We start from the raw sequence: 23,409 nt of genomic DNA on the forward strand, positions 1-23,409 counted from the left end.
AAAACTGACCCTTTGCGTGACACGGACAGGTCAGGTCATGTGAATAATGAAACATGTAACGCGACGCCGGTTACTTCGGTACCGATATTATACCATTTGACATACATTATCTAAAGACAAGAATTTATTATTGTTATTACAGATAGCTTTTATCGACCCCCTGATAGAATAGTAGTTATATCGTCAATCAAATCGTTCAATCGTTCAATACCGACGCAACCCGATAAAACGCCTTTTCATACATTATATTTTGTATTTCCTTCGTTATGTTTTGGTGGGGGTTTTTTTGGGTTTGTTTTTTTTTTTTTGGTTCTTTGATGGGTTTTTTTTGTTGGGTTTTTTTTTTTTTTTTTTTTTTTTTTTTTTGCTGTTTTCTTTTATTGGGGGGGGGGGGGGGGGGGGGTCTTTTTTGCCTTTTGTCTTGTTTTGTCTGTTTGTTATTTTTTGTTTGTTTTTGTTGTTTTTAATTATTTATTTTTTTGTTCTCTTCTTTGTTTGATTGAGGTTTTTTAATGGTTGTTTTTTTTTTTGTTGTTGTTTTTTTTTTTTTTTTTTGTAATATGAAGCAAAAGTGTTGTGGCCAAATTGTTAAAAAATGGCCGTTTGTCAGTAAGCCGTTCGATACTGTCGATTGGTGTGTGCGGCGGTGGTTATTATGGTGGTGGTGTATCCACTATTCAAAGGGGGGGGGGGGGGGGGGGTAGCCTGATTGATTGGTAAGCAATGACATTCTAGATGACCGACTCGGGTAACATTCACATTCGTGGTGCAGGGAAAAGAAGAGAGAAAAAATATTAACCTTTTTATGGCAATACCGAGTTTCTTGTTTAAATCACTGTGAATTTCTAGTTTCCTGCTTATTACGATATCGTATCCTTCAACCTCAATTATAATGCGTATAAAACTAACACTTCTCATAATATTTTGGGCCATACATTCATTTTACAGTTTCTAAATTGTCCTGATATAAACACCGATATCGACAGGATTCCCTGTTTTCAACCAAACATAGTGTCCACAATGATACGACTCGGGCTACAAGTGACAAGTACTGCTCTCGTAGTGAAAACGTTAAAACTTGAGCTTTTTATATAGCGTAATATCTACTAAACGTGCTCAAAGCTCTTTACAAAGGGTCCCATCCCCGACCAACAGCAACACGTAACATGTAGAGCGAGACATGACGCCTGTTAGGCGATAATACAATTTTTTATTTCCGACAGAGACAACGGTCAGGTACTCATTTTACACCTGAGTATGGTGAAAGAATGTGAATAAAGAGCCTTTTCCAAGGACTCAACTATGCGCCAAGCCAGCCTCGAACACAGGACCTTCTGATCCGAAAGCGAGTGTCATACCACAATAATTTGCCAAAATTAAGCAAAACCGAAAACGACCTGTAAAGGGTTAAACCAATAGTTGATATTTATCGCCGTGCTGGTATTGGCAGTATTTCGATGACGTTTGTCTTTTTATCTCTCTGTATAAGATTATAGGTTCTGGGATTTAAACGGCGGAGGGTATAAATTATTATATAACACTTATAGCATTGCCAGAATGCTTGGCGAATGGAGAATGGCGGCGTAGAATAGCAGCCACATCAAGAACGTTTCTAATAAAGGAATACGGCTTATCGTGCAGAATTCCACGGGTGTGAATACACGGGAGGATAAAAATCTATCATCTGACGTAAGCCAAGCTAAAACCTACAAGTTGTATAACTGATTGCAAGAGATTTTTGAAAAGGTTATTTATTAAATGTTCACACACTTTTCAGCGTTTAAAGGTTTGGTCAAACTAAAGGCTTGATCCTTGTTAAATTCAGGCGTCGTGATTTGTCTTCCAATATATTATGGGCACCTATTTCTTTAGTTGCGGGGAAAAAGTACGGTAATTCTATCTATTATCCTTGGCAAAATCATGGGACCCCTTCTCTCGCCTTTCTGGATTCTACCTACCGTGATGTCGTTTTTATTGTCCATGACGTTTGACGGGAAAGACCGACGTGTACATATTTGCAGGTCTGATAATCAGCCGCATTATTATGGGCATGTTTTATCATTGATGTAATGGACAATATTTAACAGTGGTTTGAGAGTGTTTTTTTTTTCCATAACAATAATGAGCCTATAACCATTTGGGTTATCAGACCTGAAAATAAATACGCGTTGGGAAAGACATTTTGAGCCAGAAGCATCAACTGCCAAGTTGTTATAATATTTCCCTTCAATAAATAGAATGGAGTCGACGTCACTCAGGTCTTTGTTATTGTTTATTGCCATCCGCGTTTATGAGTAATTCTCATTAAACTATATTAACCAGACTATTAAGGTTTAAAGTTACACAGAGATTTGTGTGTTGGTCCGTTATACTTCCGGATGGCCATGTTGTGAGCTTCTTAGCAAAGCGAACACTAGTATCAATACTTTTTTTTTTACAGCTCGCAACTTCGTATTCACACTGATTTGTGCCCCTGAGTATTGATACCCATGTGGTAGCCAGTATGTAAATATAATGTAAATCACCCCCCCCCCCCCCCAACACACACACACACACACACACACACATTCAGATCTAATCTGAGGAAATCAGAAATAGTTCAGAAATCGAAATCTAGTAAGTACGTATAACAATTTGACGATACTTTCATGAATGATGAACGGAAGCATAATGGCAAAGGTAAGACATTGCATAATGACATGACGGAAATGAACGGCTTTCCTTGCCACTAAGGAGGTTAAGCCTCTACTTGCACAGCGCAACCTTCACTTATCCTACCTCAATTCCTCCAAGAGATTTTCTCGCCAAGTTTTGCATTCCGACCCCACACCTCGGCACAAACTCCCAAAATCAAATAAAATTAAAACCTAGATTCGACGGACGGACGGACGGACGAATTGACAGAAAAACAGACAGACAGACAGACAGATAGATAGATAGATAGATAGATAGATAGATAGATAGATAGATAGATAGATAGATAGATAGATAGATAGATAGATAGATAGATAGATAGATAGATAGATAGATAGATAGATAGATAGATAGATAGATAGATAGATAGATAGATAGATAGATAGATAGATAGATATAGATAGATAGATAGATATGTAGGTAGGTAGACAGACATGCTATCACTAACATCTGTTGTTAAGGCAAAAAATGTCATTTTACTGACACGTCAAGTATCTTCATAACACGCACAAACACCTAACTATAATGAATTATAATAACCTGAAAGGGACTACATACCAAAGAATATTTCTTATGGTTTCATAGAATTGGAAAACAAGTCGTTTGACAACACTCCAAGCATACCAACTCGGTCACCGATATGCTAATCAAACATTGCAAGTTCTTATATCGGTCAACGTTCTAGGTTTTCACATTTCTATGTTGGAATAATGTGCAAGTCACAGAAGAAAAAGAAATCTGGCTTCTAAGACTCGATTCTTTAAGATTGATAGAGCCATTGTTTTATGCTTGGCATGTGAACCTTTTCACAGCTTGGTTAACTACCACAATCCTAGAGATTTTTGCTACTTTTCAAAATTAATATATATATATATATATATATATATATATATATATATATATATATATATATATATTATTATATATATATATATATATATTATATATTATATATATTAAATATTATGAGCATGTACATAAATAGTTTTACTCAACTACCATTAACATGTAAAAACTAAAAACAATAGCTTTAATACTACGCCTATAATTTGTCTCAGAAGAATGTAATAAATAGGCATGGGGTAAAAAAAAAAAAAGTAACCCTGGTAAACTACGAATATAGTCGGTTTTAGGGTTGAGTGAGTTAACTACTCAAAAAAAAAAAAAGAGACCCTGATCTTCCTCTGCCCACACAAATGACAATAAAAGGAGAAGAAAAAAAGAAAAGACAACGATTCGGGTTTATTCAAATAGGATCAGATTAGGTTTTCATTCGATCGAGTAGATGTGGAATCGCATTAAACTTACAATGCAAGATTTTCGTTATTTTTTCATGAATATTTCTTCTGAAATGTTTCCATCCTCTTCTTCTCCAAAGACACCAAGAGACTCAGTTTGATTGATTGGGAGTATTACAATCGATGTGCAAATCTCTGGAGGAGAAACAAAAATTATGGTATTTTCTTGATGGTCATCTTTACTGGTCTTAAACATTGCTCTGGAACTTGATATCAGCGGAAGGTTTGAAATAATCAAATTGAGAAAATAGGGAGCAGGCACCCGTGTAATAATACAACGATCTAAATAAGTGTGTATGAAAGGTGCCAGTCAGACAAAGCAAGAAAGAAAAATACAAGAAAAAAAAACATCCGAAAAAATCAGTCTGCCTCGTCTGGGGATCGATCGGTAATCAGAAGGTCTGGGGTTCGATCCCCAGTCGAGGCAGACTGATTTTGGGGATTTTTTCTTGTATTTTTCTTTCTTGCTTTGTCTGGCACCTTTCTTTCACACTTGTTCAGATCATTATGTTTGAAATAAAACAAACAATAAAATTTTGGAAAACATTCAATAGTGTATAAAATAACATGTTTAACAATTTTCTTGCGATGAACTGGGAAAATGGATGAAGAGGAGTGTCCGAAAATGACATAAGTTCTGTCTCTTTGAATTTGAGCGAGATGAAAGGCAGATCTGACATGAACCGTCACTCATTGATTTATCTCCCAAAAGGAACATAGCAAAATCAAATTGAACCAAAATAACACGAGACAGCTCTATTAAACCGAATAAACGACCATATCATTATCTTGTTCCATTAAGCTTTATGGCATCAGTAATAAATAGGGAATCCACACCCACCCACTCGTCTCTAAACAATCCACAGACACAAAAACAATACAGCATGGGGAGTTGGGGACCAACACCGTGGAAACATTTTGGGATCATCAACTCGTGTGTAAAATAACTTGACTATTTAAAATATTCTAGCGAAGTCGTGGAAAGTCGGAAGGGGTCCAAAGAAATGACCAATTAAAGCGTATGTCTTTCTGTACATTAGCGAAATGAATGGCATATCTGAAATTGTCCGTCGCCCATTAATCTCACTTTCAAAGGGACAATAACAAAAACCCCAGTCAAACCAAAAAAAAGTACGATACAGCTCTATTATTCCGACAAACGACCACATTTTGTTCCATTAAGCTTTACGGCATTAGTAAACAGGCGAATCCGCCCCACCCACTCGTCTCTAAACAATCCGCAGACACAAAACAAAATCAAGCATCCGTGGCCTAGGCGGGGCATTGGTGCGTACGGAGATGGGGACCAACACCGTAGAGGCATGACGTTTTTCCATTTTATATGGACTTAAGGCCGAATCCGGCCTGGATTAGAGGCACCGTCCGTGTTTAATCCCACTCAAGGGCCTCCTCTGACTAAATACTTTTTCTTTTTTATCATTTTGGCCAGAATTTAATTTTACTTCAAATATCTGTCGATTAAAATGATCATCCACTTGTTTTTTTTAAAAATCAAACATTAGACTTAATTGAAGTGTTAATGTAGACTTGTTTGAAGTTTCATGTTTGAGTTAGGTAAGGTGTCATTTTAATCCATCCAATGACTGTAAAACAAGTTTTCTGTCCAAGACGGGGGGGTGAAATGTGTTTTTATCACTCAGAGTACGGCTACACTGCGTCGGGAACCTGTTATTAAAGTATGCATGGGCGGGCTAAGATATGAGATATCAACAAGTCAAGAACTTCTGGAAACACCGGACCATGATACCCGATTATCTATTTTGCTGCACATGGACCAAACACGTTCTTTAGCATTTTGGCCAAAAAACATTTTCGTCATTAACGTAAAGATAGAATAGGAGTTTTAAAAGAATAATTTAATTAAATGTGTCAATCGTAAAACTACTTTGCAACTTTTAAGACGTCTCAAAATTTAAAAGGCTTGACAGGAATCACCTTAATATCCGAATGAAGTTGAAATTTTGGTGGCCATCAAGTTAGAAAAGTTGTACTGTCATTGTGCGCTCATATCATGGTATTCCTTGTTATCCTGTTTTGGCGTGCCAATGTTTTGATATGTATTGTACAAATTGGTTGTCGTTGTCGTCGTCGCCGTTGTTGTTGTTTGTCGTTGTTCTGGTTGTGGTTCGTTGTTGTTGTTGTTGTTGTTGTAGTTGTTGTTTTTGTTGTTGAAGTTGTTGTTTTTGTTGTTGATGTTGTTGTTGTTGTTGTTGTTGTTGTTGTTGTTGTTGTTGTTGTTGTTGTTGTTGTTGTTATTAGTTAAGAGAATAAATCTGGAGTTAGCTTCGCTAATAACATAAGTTATTGTTCTGTTGTTGTTGTTGTTGTTGTTGTTGTTGTTGTTGTTGTTGTTGTTGTTGTTGTTGTTATTGTAGTTGTTCTTGTTGATATGCAGAGAATAAATCTGGAGTTACCAAGAAAAGAAAAGATGAAGGGATGAGTTCAATGAGGGGACATAATAAGTACCAAATAACAGGTGCAATATAGTACAGAAGATGTAATATTACTTGTCCTTTGTAAACAGAAGGCACAGCAAACGTGCTACGGTTGTATTTCACTAGATTATGTTCCAGCAACTCCAAAGTTTTCAGATAAAAGACATGTATAGTATTTGGTTTAGGATTATACAACTGTTTGTCTTTAATAGGAAAATCAAATTGACACAAGCAATGTCAATCAGATAATTCCTAAGGCCTTCAAAGTAGTACTACTACAATGTGTGAAATCTGATATTACGCAAACTAAAAGTCGAAATAAACGGGAAGGTAAAACAAGAAAATAATATACTATGCGGTTACGTAATATTCGAGAGAGAGAGAGAGAGAGAGAGAGAGAGAGAGAGAGAGAGAGAGAGAGAGAGAGAGAGGGGGGGGGGGACTGAAGACAAGATATGCTAAATTAAACAAGGACATTATCGTGGCCGTGAGGGAGGGAGGGAGATGAATGGAGACTGTGGCCAAACCTCTCTCCTTGTCAACCACTGTGTCAATACTCTCAACTCAATGCCGTAAGTTGCAAATATGACGATGGTAAATAATAAATATCTCATCATCACCATTGATGCCTGTGTCTGGTCAAAAGATGAACATATTCCATTCATTCATTCATTCATTCATTCATTCATTCATTCATTCATTCATTCATTCATCCGTCCGTTCGTTCGTTCGTTCGTTAGTGTTTGTTCATTCGTTCGTTCGTTCGTTCGTTCGTTCGTTCGTTCGTTCGTTCGTTCGTTCGTTCGTTCGTTCGTTCGTTCGTTCATTCATTCATTGATTCATTTATTCATTTTCATTTATTTGTCTATTTGTCTATAATATTTTGTTCTGTTGTACATTACAAAGTCCATAATATGTTAGTTCATCAATTCATTCATTATTCATTTGCTCTTCCGACCGACCAACCGTCATTCCTCACAGCTTTCTCAATCGAAGGTTATCATATTTACATTTTCCACGAATCTCAACACACACACACACACACACACACACACACACACACACACAAACAAATACATACACACACAAACACACACACACACATACACACACACCCCAATGCAACACACAAACAAACGAATTTGCTCGTTTTCAGGTAAAATCCATCTATCCATAGCCACCCATCATTCTTTGAGTTTCTTCATAAAACAAGCGTATAATATATACAAACAAATAATTTTTTTAAAATCAACAAACACGCCATTATAAAAATAATGAGGGAGGGACATAAACTCTACAACCTAACAGTAAATATGGTGACATGTGATGACATGTCCCTAACACATCAACAGTAATTTAACTGCATCAGACCTGTCACAACTCACAAAATACAAAACCTCTTTTTTTTTCTTCTTCTTCTTCTTCTTCTTCTTCTTCTTCTACTACTATTTGTTTTCGATGCTTATTTCAAGTTTTAGAACATAATATGAAAGTTGGATAAGTAGCCCTCTTAGACCAAAATACCACGAAAACTCATAAGATGAAAAAAAAATTTAAGTTGTTTTTAAAAAAAGAAACATATATATATTATTATTTTTATTTTTTTAAATATTTTATTGTTCCACAGAAAACCTGCATCGTTCCCCTTGCCCCTGTAGGGCGAACGCGCCCCTCAATGTATAATGGCCTAACACTAATATCTCATATAAATCGACAAATCAAGATGACCCTGGAGTTGATAAAATGTTTTCATCCCGAAACCTACTTTTTTAAAAAGTCAGATTTAAAGTTACCTTAATAATCTATCTTTATTTCAAAAATAGAAGTGTACTGGTCAAAATAAACAAACAGACAACACACACACACACACACACACACACACACACACACACAAACCGCAAAACAGACAAAATGCCTACATGATTCATAGAGTACTAAAGGCGTTACCGCCAGCACTATATATACAAGACTAATGCGAGGTGCTCTAAGAAAGGGGTTCAGATGTCGCATTTAAGAGAAATAGTTATTGATTTAATGCAAAAGAGTAGACAATTATCTACATTTTCACGTTTAAGTCATGGGGGGGGGGGGGTATTTAAAATAGTCTAAGCCATGGCCATTTGCAGTGGACAATCTGTAGAAAGAAGGTTTTGAGGATGTTTAGTTTACGTTTAAAGTGCTCCTGGGGGAGGGGGGGGGGGATAAATAAAAATCTTTTAAAGTGCAAATTTAACATTTGTGAACATATGAAGAAATAATAGAAACTATCATCGGAAAGTCCCAAAACACCTTTCATGAGCCACATGTTAAAAGTATTTCCTAGAGCACCTCACAGTTATTTGTAGCCATTGTAAGCTACGCACTGTATGGAAAGTTTGCCTTAAGGTTATTGCCCACTAACTTTTGTCTGCACACCCCCCCCCCCCCCAAACACACACAAACACACACACAAACAAACGTAAAATATCAATAGCTTATGATCTTATTTTTTTTTAATTGTGAAGACACAAATAAGTAACTTCAACATCAATTCTTATTATTATCTTCCCAATAATATTGTTCAAACCTTTTCATTTTCAGCAACCAAAAAAAAAATTAACAGCTTCTCAAAGGTAAACAGGCGGGGAGGAGCAAACTCGACATTAATTAAGGTGTCGATAAAAAAAAATTAAAAAAAAATAAAGGTCTTTTTATTTTAAAAAACAAACAAAAAAACATAAAAAACCATGAATGCGTGTGTTTATGACGACAAAATAAACACGCTGATAGCCCGGTGTCCAAACTTGGTACACGTGTTACACTTTAACAACATTCCAAACGGTTCACGCACGCATTGAACCTGATTTCGACAACAAACTCAAGTGTTTAACGAACCATCTACAACAGTTATACTATCGTAAATAGACTGACAAATCATCCTTATTCTCATTTTGACCTGAATTTTTTTTTTATATGAGCAATGAGATTTTTTGTTATTTTTTTACGGAAGTCCCGTCCCGGTTGAGATTTTTTGACAGGATGAGGATAATTCTATTTAATCCTTATTTGAAGGATGAGTTTTCTGGTCAAAATTCTAAATACCTATTAGTTTGTTTGTTTTTTTGTGTGTGTGTTTGGTTTGTGTGTCGTTTTTTGTATTGTTTTTTTTTTCAGAGTATGACAAAGATAAAAGCGACTCCCCAGCTTGACTTAACGGCTTATGGTCTCGGGTTTAAGACATTTAAGCAAGTTGGGTGACGGTCATCTTACGTATAATATCTTCAAATAAGAAATTTTCTGACCAAAATGAGAAAGAAAACAAAAGGTGTTTTGTTGATGTACGGCGGAGTAAGATTATTTCCCTTTATCAAATTCATCTCAAGGGGACCCGACAATCACGGTGAAAATATAAATATTAAGGTGGTGGTGTGTGTGTGTGTGTGTGTGTGGGGGGGGGGGGGGGGGGGGGGGGGGGGGGGGGGCTCACTATGACTCAGCAGTATGGTGTTTCCTCTAATCACAATATCAAGCAATGTTTAGCATGGTGAAAGACCGAGTGGTCGACAACTCCGGTCTCTTTCGAGTAAAGCGCTTAGCAACCCACTCGGACTTGTGAATGAGTCCCAAGCGACGAATAGTGTCGGGTGTCACTAGACAGTCTAAGCAATTGGTGCTAGTACGCAAGGGGGCTATGTGGTCTTGTGGTACGAGCCTCACTCACAGTGTTCCAAAAGCGATCTTTTAGTTCAGCCCGCTTTACCCCTGCTCTCACAATGCATACTGTCACGCTTCACCGATTTCTGCTATTCAGTCAGAGCCTTTTGTGACTATTGAAATTATCAACCTTTGTTATGGTTTTTAAACCTGTTTTTAACTATTTTAAAAATGTTATTTATAAATACAAAGTGATTACTTAGAAAAAGGAGAAGATGATCTTTATTCTGATATAATTTTATTAATAATAAGATGTATATAATTTTCACACTAAGCATTAACTTTCAGAGTATTTTTGAAAAAAAATTCACTCAAACATGCATAATAAACTCTTAATTATCTAAAAATTTAAACGACCAAAGTGAAAAAAAAATTCACTAATTAAAAGTCAAAGACTATTTCTAATTAGTCACAAAATTTCACATGTGCCGGAAATTTGGTTATTTCACTATTCCGTCTGATATTTGAACCCTCCCATTCAACATTCGACGGCCTTGAGGATTCAATATGCAATCTCTCTTGTATTACAACTCCAGATTACAGAATATAGTTAGAATGCCATCAAACATACTTTAATATTATATATTCACTTTCTTTAAAAAGCAGATACCCAGCACTTTCTCTGTGTTTACAAAAAATTGAATTCATTTTATTTTAAAAGTCATTGTGAAAACTAGTAGAGTCCATTAATGCGTCCAAACCCATTTATAAATTAGATATTAAGTAATTTGCGTATTGAGTAATTTGCGTGTCAATGCATGTGTGTGTTTATATGTGTGTGTGTGTGTTTGTGTTAGAGATGGGGAGTTGCTAGTGTGTGTTGGTATGTGTATGGATCTGTTTAGGTATGAGAAAGAACAAAAAGATTTGTGGTGGAGGATGTAGCTATTGAACGGAGGATAGTTGGAGGGAGAAAGTGATAAGTAGAAAAGAGAAAAAAAGGGGATTGAGAAAGCAACATATAACTCAAAATATACAAATAACAGCTCTATTTTTAGAGGAAGTTTAACCACGTAATATGTCAAATGTTTTAAGATGTTTAAGTATTATTTTGTTTGATTCATCAAATTTTCATTCTCTCCTAACTTTCTTTTTTTGGGGGGCACATACGACATGATATCAGGAGAAACCTGCAGGAGGTTACTTTTTATTATTGTTTTTAATTGAGATGATTATGTTCTCATTGATTGTGTTCTCTTTTCAATTTTTGAAATTGTTGAATGTAACAATTCACCTCCTTGTTCTCCTAAAAGACCTAGACCAAAAGTATATTTCTTCATAAAAGGTATGCAATGGGTTTCCAATATGTGGTGTTTTGGAAGTACATTTTGAGGAAAGTAATTACGGTATATTGTCATATATTTCTCTATCCTGCTATTAACACTTTCTATTACTGTCTCTGTGACTGGTTTTGTGTGAGAAATTAGTGAATGTATTTCAGAATAAGCTCCATTTATTTCATCAAAACATTTGTTTATAGTTTCAGCTTTGTCCCTGATTAATTTATTGTTTGTATACATGTATGTTTTAGAAACGACATTTTCAGTGAGTTTTTCGTAAACGTCTTGTGTGTAATATCTATGGCAATGATTTCCTATGAAGCTACGACTATGACATACTTGAGATATGATTTTGTTTGTTTTTAATATATCATCAAGAGAACTGCAGACTGGCCCACATCTTTCTGACAGTTTCTCTTTATGAACAACTAAGGCTATTTTTTCTTCTGTGATTGGGATCTTAGTTTCCCATTCTTATTTTTTCTCTTGAGGCACATCAGTGAGCAATTCACAGGTCTTGTAAGATTCTACAACTGCTAGTAGACTCTTATATGTTTTCATGTCTCTAATTTTCTTTTCACATTTATAGCATATAACTTCTGAATGTTTATTTTTAAGGTCCGTTTCAATATCAATGTCAAAGAACAGTTTGATTTCATTTTTGAAGTCATTACAAAAAATGTTTTTCCTGTTTTTAGCCTTTTCTTTAACTGTTAGTGCACCTTTAGCACATAAACAACATAGTGAATTGAGATTTTTAAGTGTATCTCAAGTGTATGTTCCCTTTTTACCTGATAGGTGAAACCAAAAAAATCATAAAAAAATAAACTACGCTTCGCGCACTAACCGAACTTTCACACCTAAAAGACAATAAAATTTTAAAACTTATAAATTATCAACGAAGGAAATCTATCGTTTGGTTAATGAGATATCACTAATTATATTTGAGAAATCACTTTTCAAAATTCTATTATGTACATACTTTTATAACCCAAGTTACAACATAACCAATAAACTTATTTTGATAAAAATTTCACAATGATGTGTAGCAAAGAAGGGTAAATGATATTCAACTAAAAAATATAATGTTATATTTAATTATCCGGGTGAGAAAATGTTTGAATTAACACAAAAAAACGGAAGATAGGGATTAGTAAGGAATGCACCCAGGATTAAGATTACCTGCCCTGAAATCACTGACTTCACGGTTCAGTGACTCAGACTAAAAGATCACTGAGAAGCAATTTGGAACACTGTGCACTCTGCACATTCTCTCGCCGTACTCGGGTGTAAAATGAGTACCTGACCGTCAACAGGGTTGTCTCTGTCGGAAAAATTGTAATTATCGCATAACAGGCATCATGTCTCGTTCTATATATTGCTTGTTGCTGATGGTCAGGGACCCTTTGTAAAGCGCATTGAGCACATTTAGTGGATATTGCTCTATAAAAATGCCCTAGGTAAATGCTCTAGTTAAGTACAAAGTTTCGCTCGATGCATAGTTGAGTCCTTGGAAAAGGCTTACTCACATTCTCTCACCGTACTCAGGTGTAAAATGAGTACCTGGTCGTTAACAGGCATCACGTGTCTCGTTCTACATGTTACGTACTGCTGTTGGTCAGGGACCCCTGTAAAGCCCTTTGAGCACGTTTAGTGAATATTGCGCTGTATAAAGGCTCAAGTTTAAGTTTAAAGAAGGTGCCCTTACGGCAACTTGTACTGAATATGATTCACATTTGTTTGTTTTTATGCTCTTAAAACTATCAACTAAAACAAAAGTACGTATGGCTAAATGTTATGTTTGGTCCACATTCCTGTATGGACCAGAAAGACATCAACCTATTTTGGTTCTTATTGATGCAGGCCAAAGGTTCAGAAAACTGTTGGCAGAAGTTAAAATGAGAAAATTGATTTATTATGGACACATTCGGAGACACAACACCATCCAAAAATCAGTGCTGGAGGGAAAAGTAGCTGGCAGAAAGGCACAGGGCAAACAAAGGAAGTTCTGGATAGAAAAATATGTAGGCAACAACTGGCAAAAAGATAATCGACTGTTCGGTAATGGCCCTTGAGCGTGAAGAATGGGGTTTTACGGCGCTTGCGACCGATTTAGGTCATATCAGGTCATATTACACACATGGCCTGCTGGGTAAAATCAATTATGTGTTATATATATATAATTTATATCAGTCATTAATTAATGTCTTTACACGTTTCCATCTCTCTTCGTCAATAAATGATAGGTAAGAAAATGGGGTAGGGATGGATGGACTGAAAAGGGGAGAACCTACACCGTTTTCGGGTGTACAATTAGTTTAGTAAAAAAAAACAAAAAACAGAAAAGTATAAGAGAGAGGAAAAGTATAAGAGAGAGGATATTGTTTGTTTTGGGGGTTTTTTCGGGGGTTTTCTTATCTCTTATCTCTTAATAATTGATTTCACAAATATAATCATCTACGCACGCGCGCAAACACATTGATCGAGTTATGACGAGTTATTTTGATACGACGGTGAGATCAACTGAAAAATGAATTATTACATGGTAAGGGAGACAACCGGTTATTACAAACAGGTTCCATTAAGTTAAACAGTTATCTCCCTTAATTCATGGAAGGAGGGGGGAAAGCTGGGCGAAAGTAACGTAAACATGGACAGGCGGCAAGAGCAGAAGAAAATCCAGAAAATAAGGACTTACCCCCCATGTTAGCCGTAGGTAACATATTCCCGGATGACCTGACTTCGTCAAACTTATTCTCCAGCATTGTCATTCTGTAAAGATGAAAGAGAAAACCATTCAATTTTTTTCAGCTTTTACATAGCGCAATATCCACTAAGCGCTGCTTTACAAGGGGTCCCTAGCCAACAGAGAGATAGATAGATAGAGAGGGGGGGGGGGAGAGAGAGAGAGAGAGAGAGAGAGAGAGAGAGAGAGAGAGAGAGAGAGAGAGGGAGAGAGGGAGAGGGAGAGAGAGAGAGAGAGAGAGAGAGAGAGAGAGAGAGGGAGGGGGGGGGGGCAGAGGGAGAGAGAGAGAGAGAGAGAGAGAGAGAGAGAGAGGAGGAGAGAGAGGAGGGGGGGGGGGGCGGAGATAGAGAGAGAGAGAGAGAGATAGAGAGAGAGAGAGGGGGGGGGCGGAGAGAGAGGGAGAGAGAGGGAGAGAGAGGGAGGGAGAGAGAGGGAGAGAGAGAGATGAAGATGATGATGATGATGATGATGTCACTCTACTCATTGCTTTTGGTTTTAGACAGCCAGTTGGGTGATAAGTAATTCTACATATTATTATATCAATCAAGACTATCCACGTCTAAGTTGACGGTACGATTGAGCTGGCGCGAAGAAGTGGTGAGTAGTTTTGGGACGTATCATTTGATTCTCGGAGTTATAGCGCTATATAAGTTTTCATTATTATTATTATTATTATTATTATTATTATTATTATTATTATTATTATTATTATTATTATTATTATTATTATTATTATTATTATTATTATTATCATTATTATTATCATATTATTATTATTTATTATTATTATTATTATTATTATTATTATTATTATTATTATTATTATTATTATTATTATTATTATTATTATTATTATATCGCATATAATGATATGCATTCCCTTATGTTCTTCCCTGTGGATTGGACAAAAATTAATATTCTCAGGCCTGCCAACTTTTCAAAATCAAAAAGAGGGGAAAATCTTCCGAAGTCAAAGCGTCACGTCAAATTATAAGAGACAAACCAAAATGCACAAATGTCAACATAAAAAAAACTTGAAAACCAAGTGTTTAAAAAAAAAGAAAAAAAGAAAAAAAGAAATCACTGAGAAACAGTAAGGGCCGCAAATAACAAACAAATACAGAGACATTGGCAACACAAATCTAGTAAGATTTCAGAAAATGTGAACTCACTATAAAACTATTCACACTTCCGGTCAAAATAATAATTAGCAAATTGGATTCAATAGTCTGATGTCACGTCGCCCAGCAACGGCGGCCATCGTGGTTCTAAACAAAGAAAATCGGTACTTTTTATTCTTCATGCTGACTAGAACTTTTCATATGTCTTGTGATCAGAATATGTTAAAAGTCCAGACATGATCGTATTTATAATGGTTTGTCCCCCTCTGGATACGCTTTTATGCTCGTCGGGGAAATCATAAGGGCGTCCGCCATTGTTCCGTTAGTTTAGAGCCAGTTACTAAGTTACCATGCGTCATTACGAGGGAAGTGACGTTACGACTGTTGAAGCGTATTGTGGCTTTGTTATCTGACATAATATTTTGGGCACCGACATGCTGTGAGTTAAGAAGGTTTGAATATGAAGTCGAAAGAATGAAAACGTCACGGATCGTTGTTATTGGGTTTGTTTGTTTTTTTTTTTGCCATCCGCGTTTATGAGTAATTCTCACTAAACTGTATTAACCAGAATATAGCCGTTGTGTGTTGGTTCGTTATGCTTCCGGATGGCAATGTTGTGAGCTTCTTAGCTACGCGCATAGAGACAAGCCCCTTGGATTTAAGACACTCTTGCTCTTTCTCCCCAGTTTCCTATAGATCTATAATAACTAAAGAATTGGCCGCTGCATCTCTTACTTGAGGGGTCTGCTGTCTACCACATTACAGATCTCTGAGATAACGCTCATTTTCTTCTTTCTTTTTTTTTTTTTTCTTTTTTTTTTTTGGGGGGGGGGGGGGGGGGGGGGGGGGGGGGGGGGGGGGGGGGGGGGGGGGGGGGGGGGGGGGGGGGGGCCTCAAACTTTTGAGTGAACAAATGTTTCGATATGAATAAGAACAAACTATTTCCGTTTGTTGTGAAGAGAAGAACGGCAACAATTAACTAATTAACTTTGTTGTGAGACAAGCCGCCTTGGATTTGAGATCACTCCTGATTCTTCCCCCCCCCCCCCCCCCCCCCCCCCCCCCCCCCCCCCCCCCCCACCCCCCCCCCCCCTCCCCCCCCCCCCCCCCCCCCCCACCCCCCCCCCCCCCCCCCCCACCCAAATCTCAATTGGAGAACTGGCCTTGAAGAGTGTGGTTGTCTAGCAGCATCCAGATTTCTGGGACAACTCAAACTTGGTTATCTATAATAACTATGGGGGTTTGTAATGACATCTAATTTTTGAGAAATGTCAAGCAATGACTTACTGGAGGTTATGGTATGAAGAAGAAGATAAACAATCGAATTACCTTTGTTGTGAGACGAGCCCCTTGGATTTGAGATCACTCCTCACTCTCTCCCCTACATGCCTATAAATCTCCACTAGAGAATTGGCCGCTGCCTCTCTTACTTGAGGAGCCTGGTCGTCCAACAGCTTACAGATCTCTGGGACTAGTTTTGACAACAGGAGACACCTGGCTCCATATCTGAAAAGGATAGAAGCAACAGATTATTCCACTGATTGCAATGACAATGATAAAACAAATGGGAGTGCGAGAGGACACGGTTTAAGTCGACCGTATTTATATGAATTATAGAGATTCCGTTGGCTGAGTTGGTAGAGCATTATATTCATAAGCAAAGGGACTGGTGATAATCCGGAGTGCAGTGATAGAGTTGTCGAGTTTGTTAGATCTAGTGGAAAGAATGTCACAATAGACTATCGAAAGTGCAGCAAGCAACTTCAATTATCTTTAACGCTATAGAAACCTAATAATATAAATTCCGATCCATGGCCCTTATTATCTACGGACTTAATATGAACTACTTCGTGGAAGCGTTTTTTCATATATGGTTTGCTCCAGGAGGAGGCTAAGAAAAAAATGCCGTTTCCATATTGACGTGATGAAACAATTAGAATGAACATTTATCTTGCACGTATGAATGAGTTAAGTCACAAAATGCCTCATTCCCTTTATCTGTGTGGCTATGTGGACTTGTGGTATGACACTCGCTTTCGGATCGGAAGGTGTTCAAGCCTCACTCGGCGCATAGTTGAGTCCTTGGAGAAGGCTCTTTACTCATATTCTCTCACCGTACTCAATGTAAAAACCTGGTGTCTCTGTCCCAAAAAAATTGTAATATCGATGTCTTACATGTTAAATATTGCTGTTGGCCAGGTACCCCTTGTAAAGCGGTTTAGTGGATATTGCGCTATATAAAGCTCAATTATTATTTATTTATTATTTTCTTACTTGGACTATTGACACATTGAAAAGTATTATGTTTTCAAAGAGAGGTGATATTAATACACTGGAATTTTGATTCAAGTCAACTCTGACGGACCAGAATAATTGAATTCATCCATTTATTTCATTTATATTTTTTCAATGGAACACGCTTAGATAAAGAAGAGAGAGAAAAAAATTTGGGATAAACAAGAAGTGTTGAATTTAAGCAGAATTTGCTGTATGATATGAATAATATCTAAATAATATCAACAATATTACTCAATCTGAGTTAATTGGTTTAATAAGAAGATGAAAAAAGATTAGGCCTACATATTAAAATCAACAAAAGACCATTACCTGTTGATGGTATTCTGTAGTGTAATCAAGACACCTTCTTTTACATGCCATAATTTGTGTTGGAATGCTGGACCTAGGCGGTCAAAGACAAACTGGGGATGAAAAATATCATAAAAGAGCACGGTTGTGATAATATTTTTAAAATGTTTTTTTTTTAATTTTTAAATAAAGAAACATCATTATTTGTAGACCTGCATATAACGACTCCGACATAGGCTTGTATTATTTTGACATGCTGTTCATTTGATCTCATTTTTTACCTTCCCACTAAGGGTCTTTTTACGAATTGCTATAACAAGTGAAAACATTCAATATTTTCAAAAATAAAAATACAAATGATTTATAAGCTTATTTGTTTTTTCGTTTTGTTTTATTTTTGTTTTTGTTTTTTTTTGTTTTTTGTTTTTTGTTTTGTTTTTTGTTGTTGTTATTTCAAATTTCATGACATAATATTTTCACTCATAAATCCTTTTTAAAAAAATAAAGGTGATGTCTTTGTTTTTAAGTTTTTAATTGATAAAAGAAGAAAAACGAAGTCATAATTTTAAAACAAACATAGATATTTCACATTCTTATTTTTGCTTAATGGCATGCAATATCATAAGCTTTCATTCATTAATACTTCATTCCAAAAAAAATAATAATAAATAAATAATTGGCAAGGTCTTACGATTCCATAATTTTAAAATAAAATATCAAACAGGTGATTGATAGGCTTATTTTCTCTTATTTCATATTCACTGAAATGTCATAAGCATTTCACTCCTGAATACTGCATTCAATAATACATTTGAGGATTTTATTCGAAAAGTTGATTTATAAACAGAAAAAAAGATTCCACCATGTTTTTTTTTTCAAATGCTCGTACATATAGAATATTTATAAAGTTATTTTCTCTTATTTCATATCCTCTTAAATGTCATAAGCATTTCACTCATGAATAAATACTGTATTCAATAATGCATGGCATTCGAAAAATTGATTTATAAACAGAAAGAAAAAAAGATTTCACACTTTTTAAATGTACATAAAGAAGATTTATAAACTTATTTTCTCTTAATCTCAAATATGATTATTTTTTTCGTGTCCCATTTTGTGAGCAAAAACCTTTACCAAAAAGAAGAAAATTCTAAATGATGAAATTCCAGGATAAGATCTTACCTGTGGAGTGGATGCAGGCATCATGAGTTTGAGAAGCAGCTGCATTGCCATGTCTCGGACTTGGTCCTTGGAGTCTCCCAGTCTGTCGATGACGGGGGGTAACACTGTGGTCACGTGGTGCTTGAAGTTCTCCCCCATTCTGTCTACCATCAGACATAGCACCTCTAGCCCATTAAGGGATACCTGAATTTTTTAAGAAATAAGGGAGAGAGAGAACAAAATTAGCTTTCTGGTGAAGATTACTAATTTTAGTTAGATCGGTGTGGTATGTGTGTGTGAGGTTCGCCCATGTGAACGAGTTTTGGGGAAGACGGGGAAAACTTGGATTATTAGAGCCATGAGGCCCACGGATCCTGAGTCTATCGACATCCCTTATAATCAGTCGATCAATCACATTTTAAACCAATATTCAACTTTTTGTTGCTGCTTCTGTTGTTGTTCTTCTTCTTTTCCTTCTTCGTTCGGTCTGCCAACGCCATCATGCTGGCAACAAGCGCTGCGCCACGTTGTATTCGCTCAGAGTGGCCAGGAATTGTTTATGACTTGGTGCTGTCACTATTTCTTCTGGCAACTCAACCCTAACACCGACTATATCCGTAGTTTACCCGGGACACTTTTACTTCATGCCTATTTATTACATTTTTCTGAGACAAATTTTAGGCGTAGTATCAAAGATAATATTTTTAGTTTTTTACATGTTAATGGTAGCTGACTAAAACTATATATGTGCATGCTCATTTCAAATACAATTTTGAAAAGTAGCAAATCTCTAGGATTGAGTGAGTTAACTTCGCCAGCCAGAACTACCCTTACCGTTAAATGTTGAAGCACTTTGGGTGACAGGGGTGCCTCCTGTGTGGTCCTGTATAATTCTTCCCGTATAGTATGCATTCTTTTATACTCCGATTTACAATATTTCCATAAACATTGTGAAAAATAAATTAAACAAATATTCCACGAAAATTTTATTTACAAAATAATAATATCACAGAACTTATTTCATATTGGGTACTTTTTAAATTTTACATAAAAATCACAGGAACGTCGATTCGATCACACACATTGAAAATGCAAATCGTTATTCCAGAAGTAAGAATGTCAATTAACAAACGGAAAGAGTACGCAAGATTTAAAATGTTATTATGATGCGCGCAATATTCATAATTTCCTAGATCACTTCCATTTTCAACATTTTGTCTTCTCATAATTTTTAAATAAAATTTCCAGAATATGTTATGTTGTCATTGCACGAGTTTATCCCCACATCAGAGATGGTATCAATATCATTCCATGACAAGAATCCTACGTTTCAAAGCCTCTGAAGTATCCATTCTCGATACCCGTATGTCCATTGTGGAGACGAAGAACAGTTTGAATTTCTTTGCGAATCATCTAGTACAAAACAACCTGGAAGGTGTATGAATATTATTTGAAATACAATACAATACGCTGAAAACCAATCAATATCTACATCTTTGTGAGGATTGATTTTTTGGCATCTTCGCGAATTAATAAGAAATAAACTATGTTGACTCCGACCTCACACTTTGATGTATTACTTACTGTAATGTAACAGATGCGCTTTATGAAAGAGTGCAAAGAAGAGGGAGGGGGGGAGGGAGGGAGAGAGAGAGAGAGAGAGAGAGAGAGAGAGAGAGAGAGAGAGAGAGAGAGAGAGAGAGAGAGATGTCGCTCAATATCGAATCAATCATTGATGCGGTAAGATCGAAATTCGATTACTTGAAATGTGTATGTGCGATTAACTATTTAGGAACGCGCGAAATCCAATCTTATGTGAGAATCGATTTTAACACATTGACAAGTCACGACTGAAAGACGATTGTTTTGTAGGTTTGTTTTTTTTCATATAAAGTATAGTACGAACAGAAAAACAAATGACCAGGGCGGGTGGGTAGAGTATCGAAGAAATACGATGCGAATTTATAGCTGATTAATTACATGATAAATCATCTAAATGTGTAAGGAATATAATATATCATAACAGGATGTTTGCTATGATTTCAGACGCATCAGTTTATACGCAGTGTACACTTTTTACTGCTGAATAGTGTATATAGTGAATATATATGCGATCAAAATATTATTTTTTTTATAAACAAACATAGAAACTTATTTGAGGATTGTGGTTGGATGGATGGATGGATTGATGGATGGATGGATTGATGGATGGATGGATGGATGGATGTGTGAACGAACGGACGGGGGGTGGAAGGACGACTAAATATTTGGATAGATGATTGGCGTGCGGATGGCTGGTTCGACAAGGAAATAGACCTTTTAAACATGCATGGGTCTCCAAAGAGGGAGGACGGGTGAGTAAAAGAGTGAGAGAGAGGGGGGGGAGGGAGGAGAGAGAGAGAGAGAGAGAGAGAGAGAGAGAGAGAGAGGGGAGGAGAGAGAGAGAGAGGGGGAGGGAGGAGAGAGAGGGGAGGGAGGAGGAGGGAGAGAGAGAGGGAGGGAGGGAGAGAGGGGGGGGAGGGAGGGAGAGAGAGGGGGAAGGGGAAAGAAACTTGTGACGACTAGAAACAGTCTTCTGATCAAGGCATTCGGACATCCGAAATTATTCAGAACTCTGTGACGTTCACATCATTTCATCAATATCAACGAGAAAAGAAAATCATTCTTCCATTACCCTTAACATAATAAAATAGATTTCTCTATAACATCTAAACACCTCTCTTGCCCAGCGTTAACAAGCTATGGAATACAATAAACGTAACGGAGCTTCAGTTTTATCGTTGGTGACTAACACGTCACTGACAACATCAAATCTACCGGGCGTTGGCTAACATTTTTATCTTCTGATTTTAGGGCCATAAAGATTTTACTTCAAATATCAATTGACTAAAATGCCAACGCCCCCCCCCCCTCCCTAACCCCCGAAAAAAATGTTTTTTTAACTCTCCAAAACGTTTAAAACCTGACACCTCTAAGGTTCAAGGTTGAGAATTGTATTAAATCAGGGGCCATTTTAATAGATCGATATTTGTTTTTGGCCAAAGCGAGAGAGAGAGAGAAATGGTTTTGTTTATCAGAGTCAGAGTACGGTGGTGATGTCAACCATATCGGCTAACTGTCATTCATTCATCATGACTTAATCTGCGTCAGGTTTCAAACGGAATATTTAATTACAATGGTGTGTCTGTTTAAGATGATAAATTGACCGCCGTTGCAGTATAGATAGTATGCGCTTGGCTAAGAAGCTCACAACATTGCCATCCGGAAGTATAACGGACCAACACACAAAACTGTGTGTAACCTTGAACGTTTATAGTCTGGTTTATGTAGTTTAGTGAGAATTACTCATAAACGCGGATGGCAAAAAGCAATACCAAAGACCTGAATGACGTCAACTTCATTCTATCAAAACCCAATTATGTCGTTTATTACACGCCCCCCCTCCCCCCCCCCCCCTCCAAATTTTAAACACACGTACAAGTAGAAAGTAGGGGGAGGGAGACAGATGGGGGGGGGGGAAGAATGGGATGGAGGGAGGGGGGGGAGAGAGATGAAGGAGAGAAGGTTCGAATCTGTGACATATAGATAGAATGCGCTTGGCCAAGGAGTTCCCAACATTGCCATCCGGAAGTATAGATAGTATGCAGATGACGTCACTCAGGCCTTTGTTATTGTTTTTGCCATCCGCGTTTGTGAGTTGTTCTCACTAAACTGTATTAACACAGAGTGGTTACACAGAGTTTGTGTGTTGGTCCGTTATACTTCCGGATGGCAATGTTGTGAACTCCTTGGCCAAGCGCATTCTATCTATAACGGACCAACACACAAACTCTGTGTAACCATGAACTTTTATAGTCTGGTTAATACAGTTTAGTGAGAACAACTCACAAACGCGGATGGCAAAATAACAAAGGCCTGAGTGATGTCATCTGCATACTATCTATAGATTGTAAGCGCGTTAACAAGTAAAATCACAAGGTAACTGCCATTCATACATTCATATAATGTCATGAGCTGTTTTCAATGACAATGGTAAATTGCCTGGGATGGATAGATGGATGGATGTGTTGATGGACGGACGGGTGGAAGAAATAATGGATGAAAGGACGAATGGATGGACGGACGAATGGATGGATGGACGAATGGATGGATGGTTTATGAGATGAATGAATGGATAGATAGATGGATAGATTGGATTAAGTGGGAGGATGGGTGGAAGGATAAATGGTTAAAATCGTGTTTTAATTTGTCTGTCTCTGACCAGCATGTAAAGAGCAAATTACCTGCAGACAGCACTGAGGGTCGGGTTGACACAGTCAATATGAGAATGTCATATTTACATTTAGCCAGTCTAAACCTGTTTGAAAAACCTTT

General features: G+C 36.9%; 1 protein-coding gene across 46 annotated transcripts in view; it reads right to left on the bottom strand.

The window, feature by feature from the left end:
- LOC144958123 (CLIP-associating protein 1-B-like) overlaps positions 1-23,409 on the bottom strand; it is a 272,256-nt gene that overhangs the window by 188,082 nt on the left and 60,765 nt on the right. For all 46 annotated transcript variants that reach the window (XM_078889853.1, XM_078889851.1, XM_078889844.1 and 43 more), the window contains exons 3-6: positions 19,057-19,239; positions 17,896-17,987; positions 16,618-16,794; positions 14,120-14,193 (exon numbers count right to left, since the gene is read on the bottom strand). In XM_078889853.1, coding sequence (XP_078745979.1) covers positions 14,120-14,193; positions 16,618-16,794; positions 17,896-17,987; positions 19,057-19,239 — 526 coding nt within the window. The remainder of the gene's footprint in view (positions 1-14,119; positions 14,194-16,617; positions 16,795-17,895; positions 17,988-19,056; positions 19,240-23,409) is intronic.

The sequence above is a fragment of the Berghia stephanieae genome, chromosome 12 (assembly GCF_034508935.2).
Source record: "Berghia stephanieae isolate SIO BIC M18660-M18661 chromosome 12, UCSD_Bste_1.3, whole genome shotgun sequence".
NCBI lineage: Eukaryota > Metazoa > Mollusca > Gastropoda > Nudibranchia > Aeolidiidae > Berghia > Berghia stephanieae.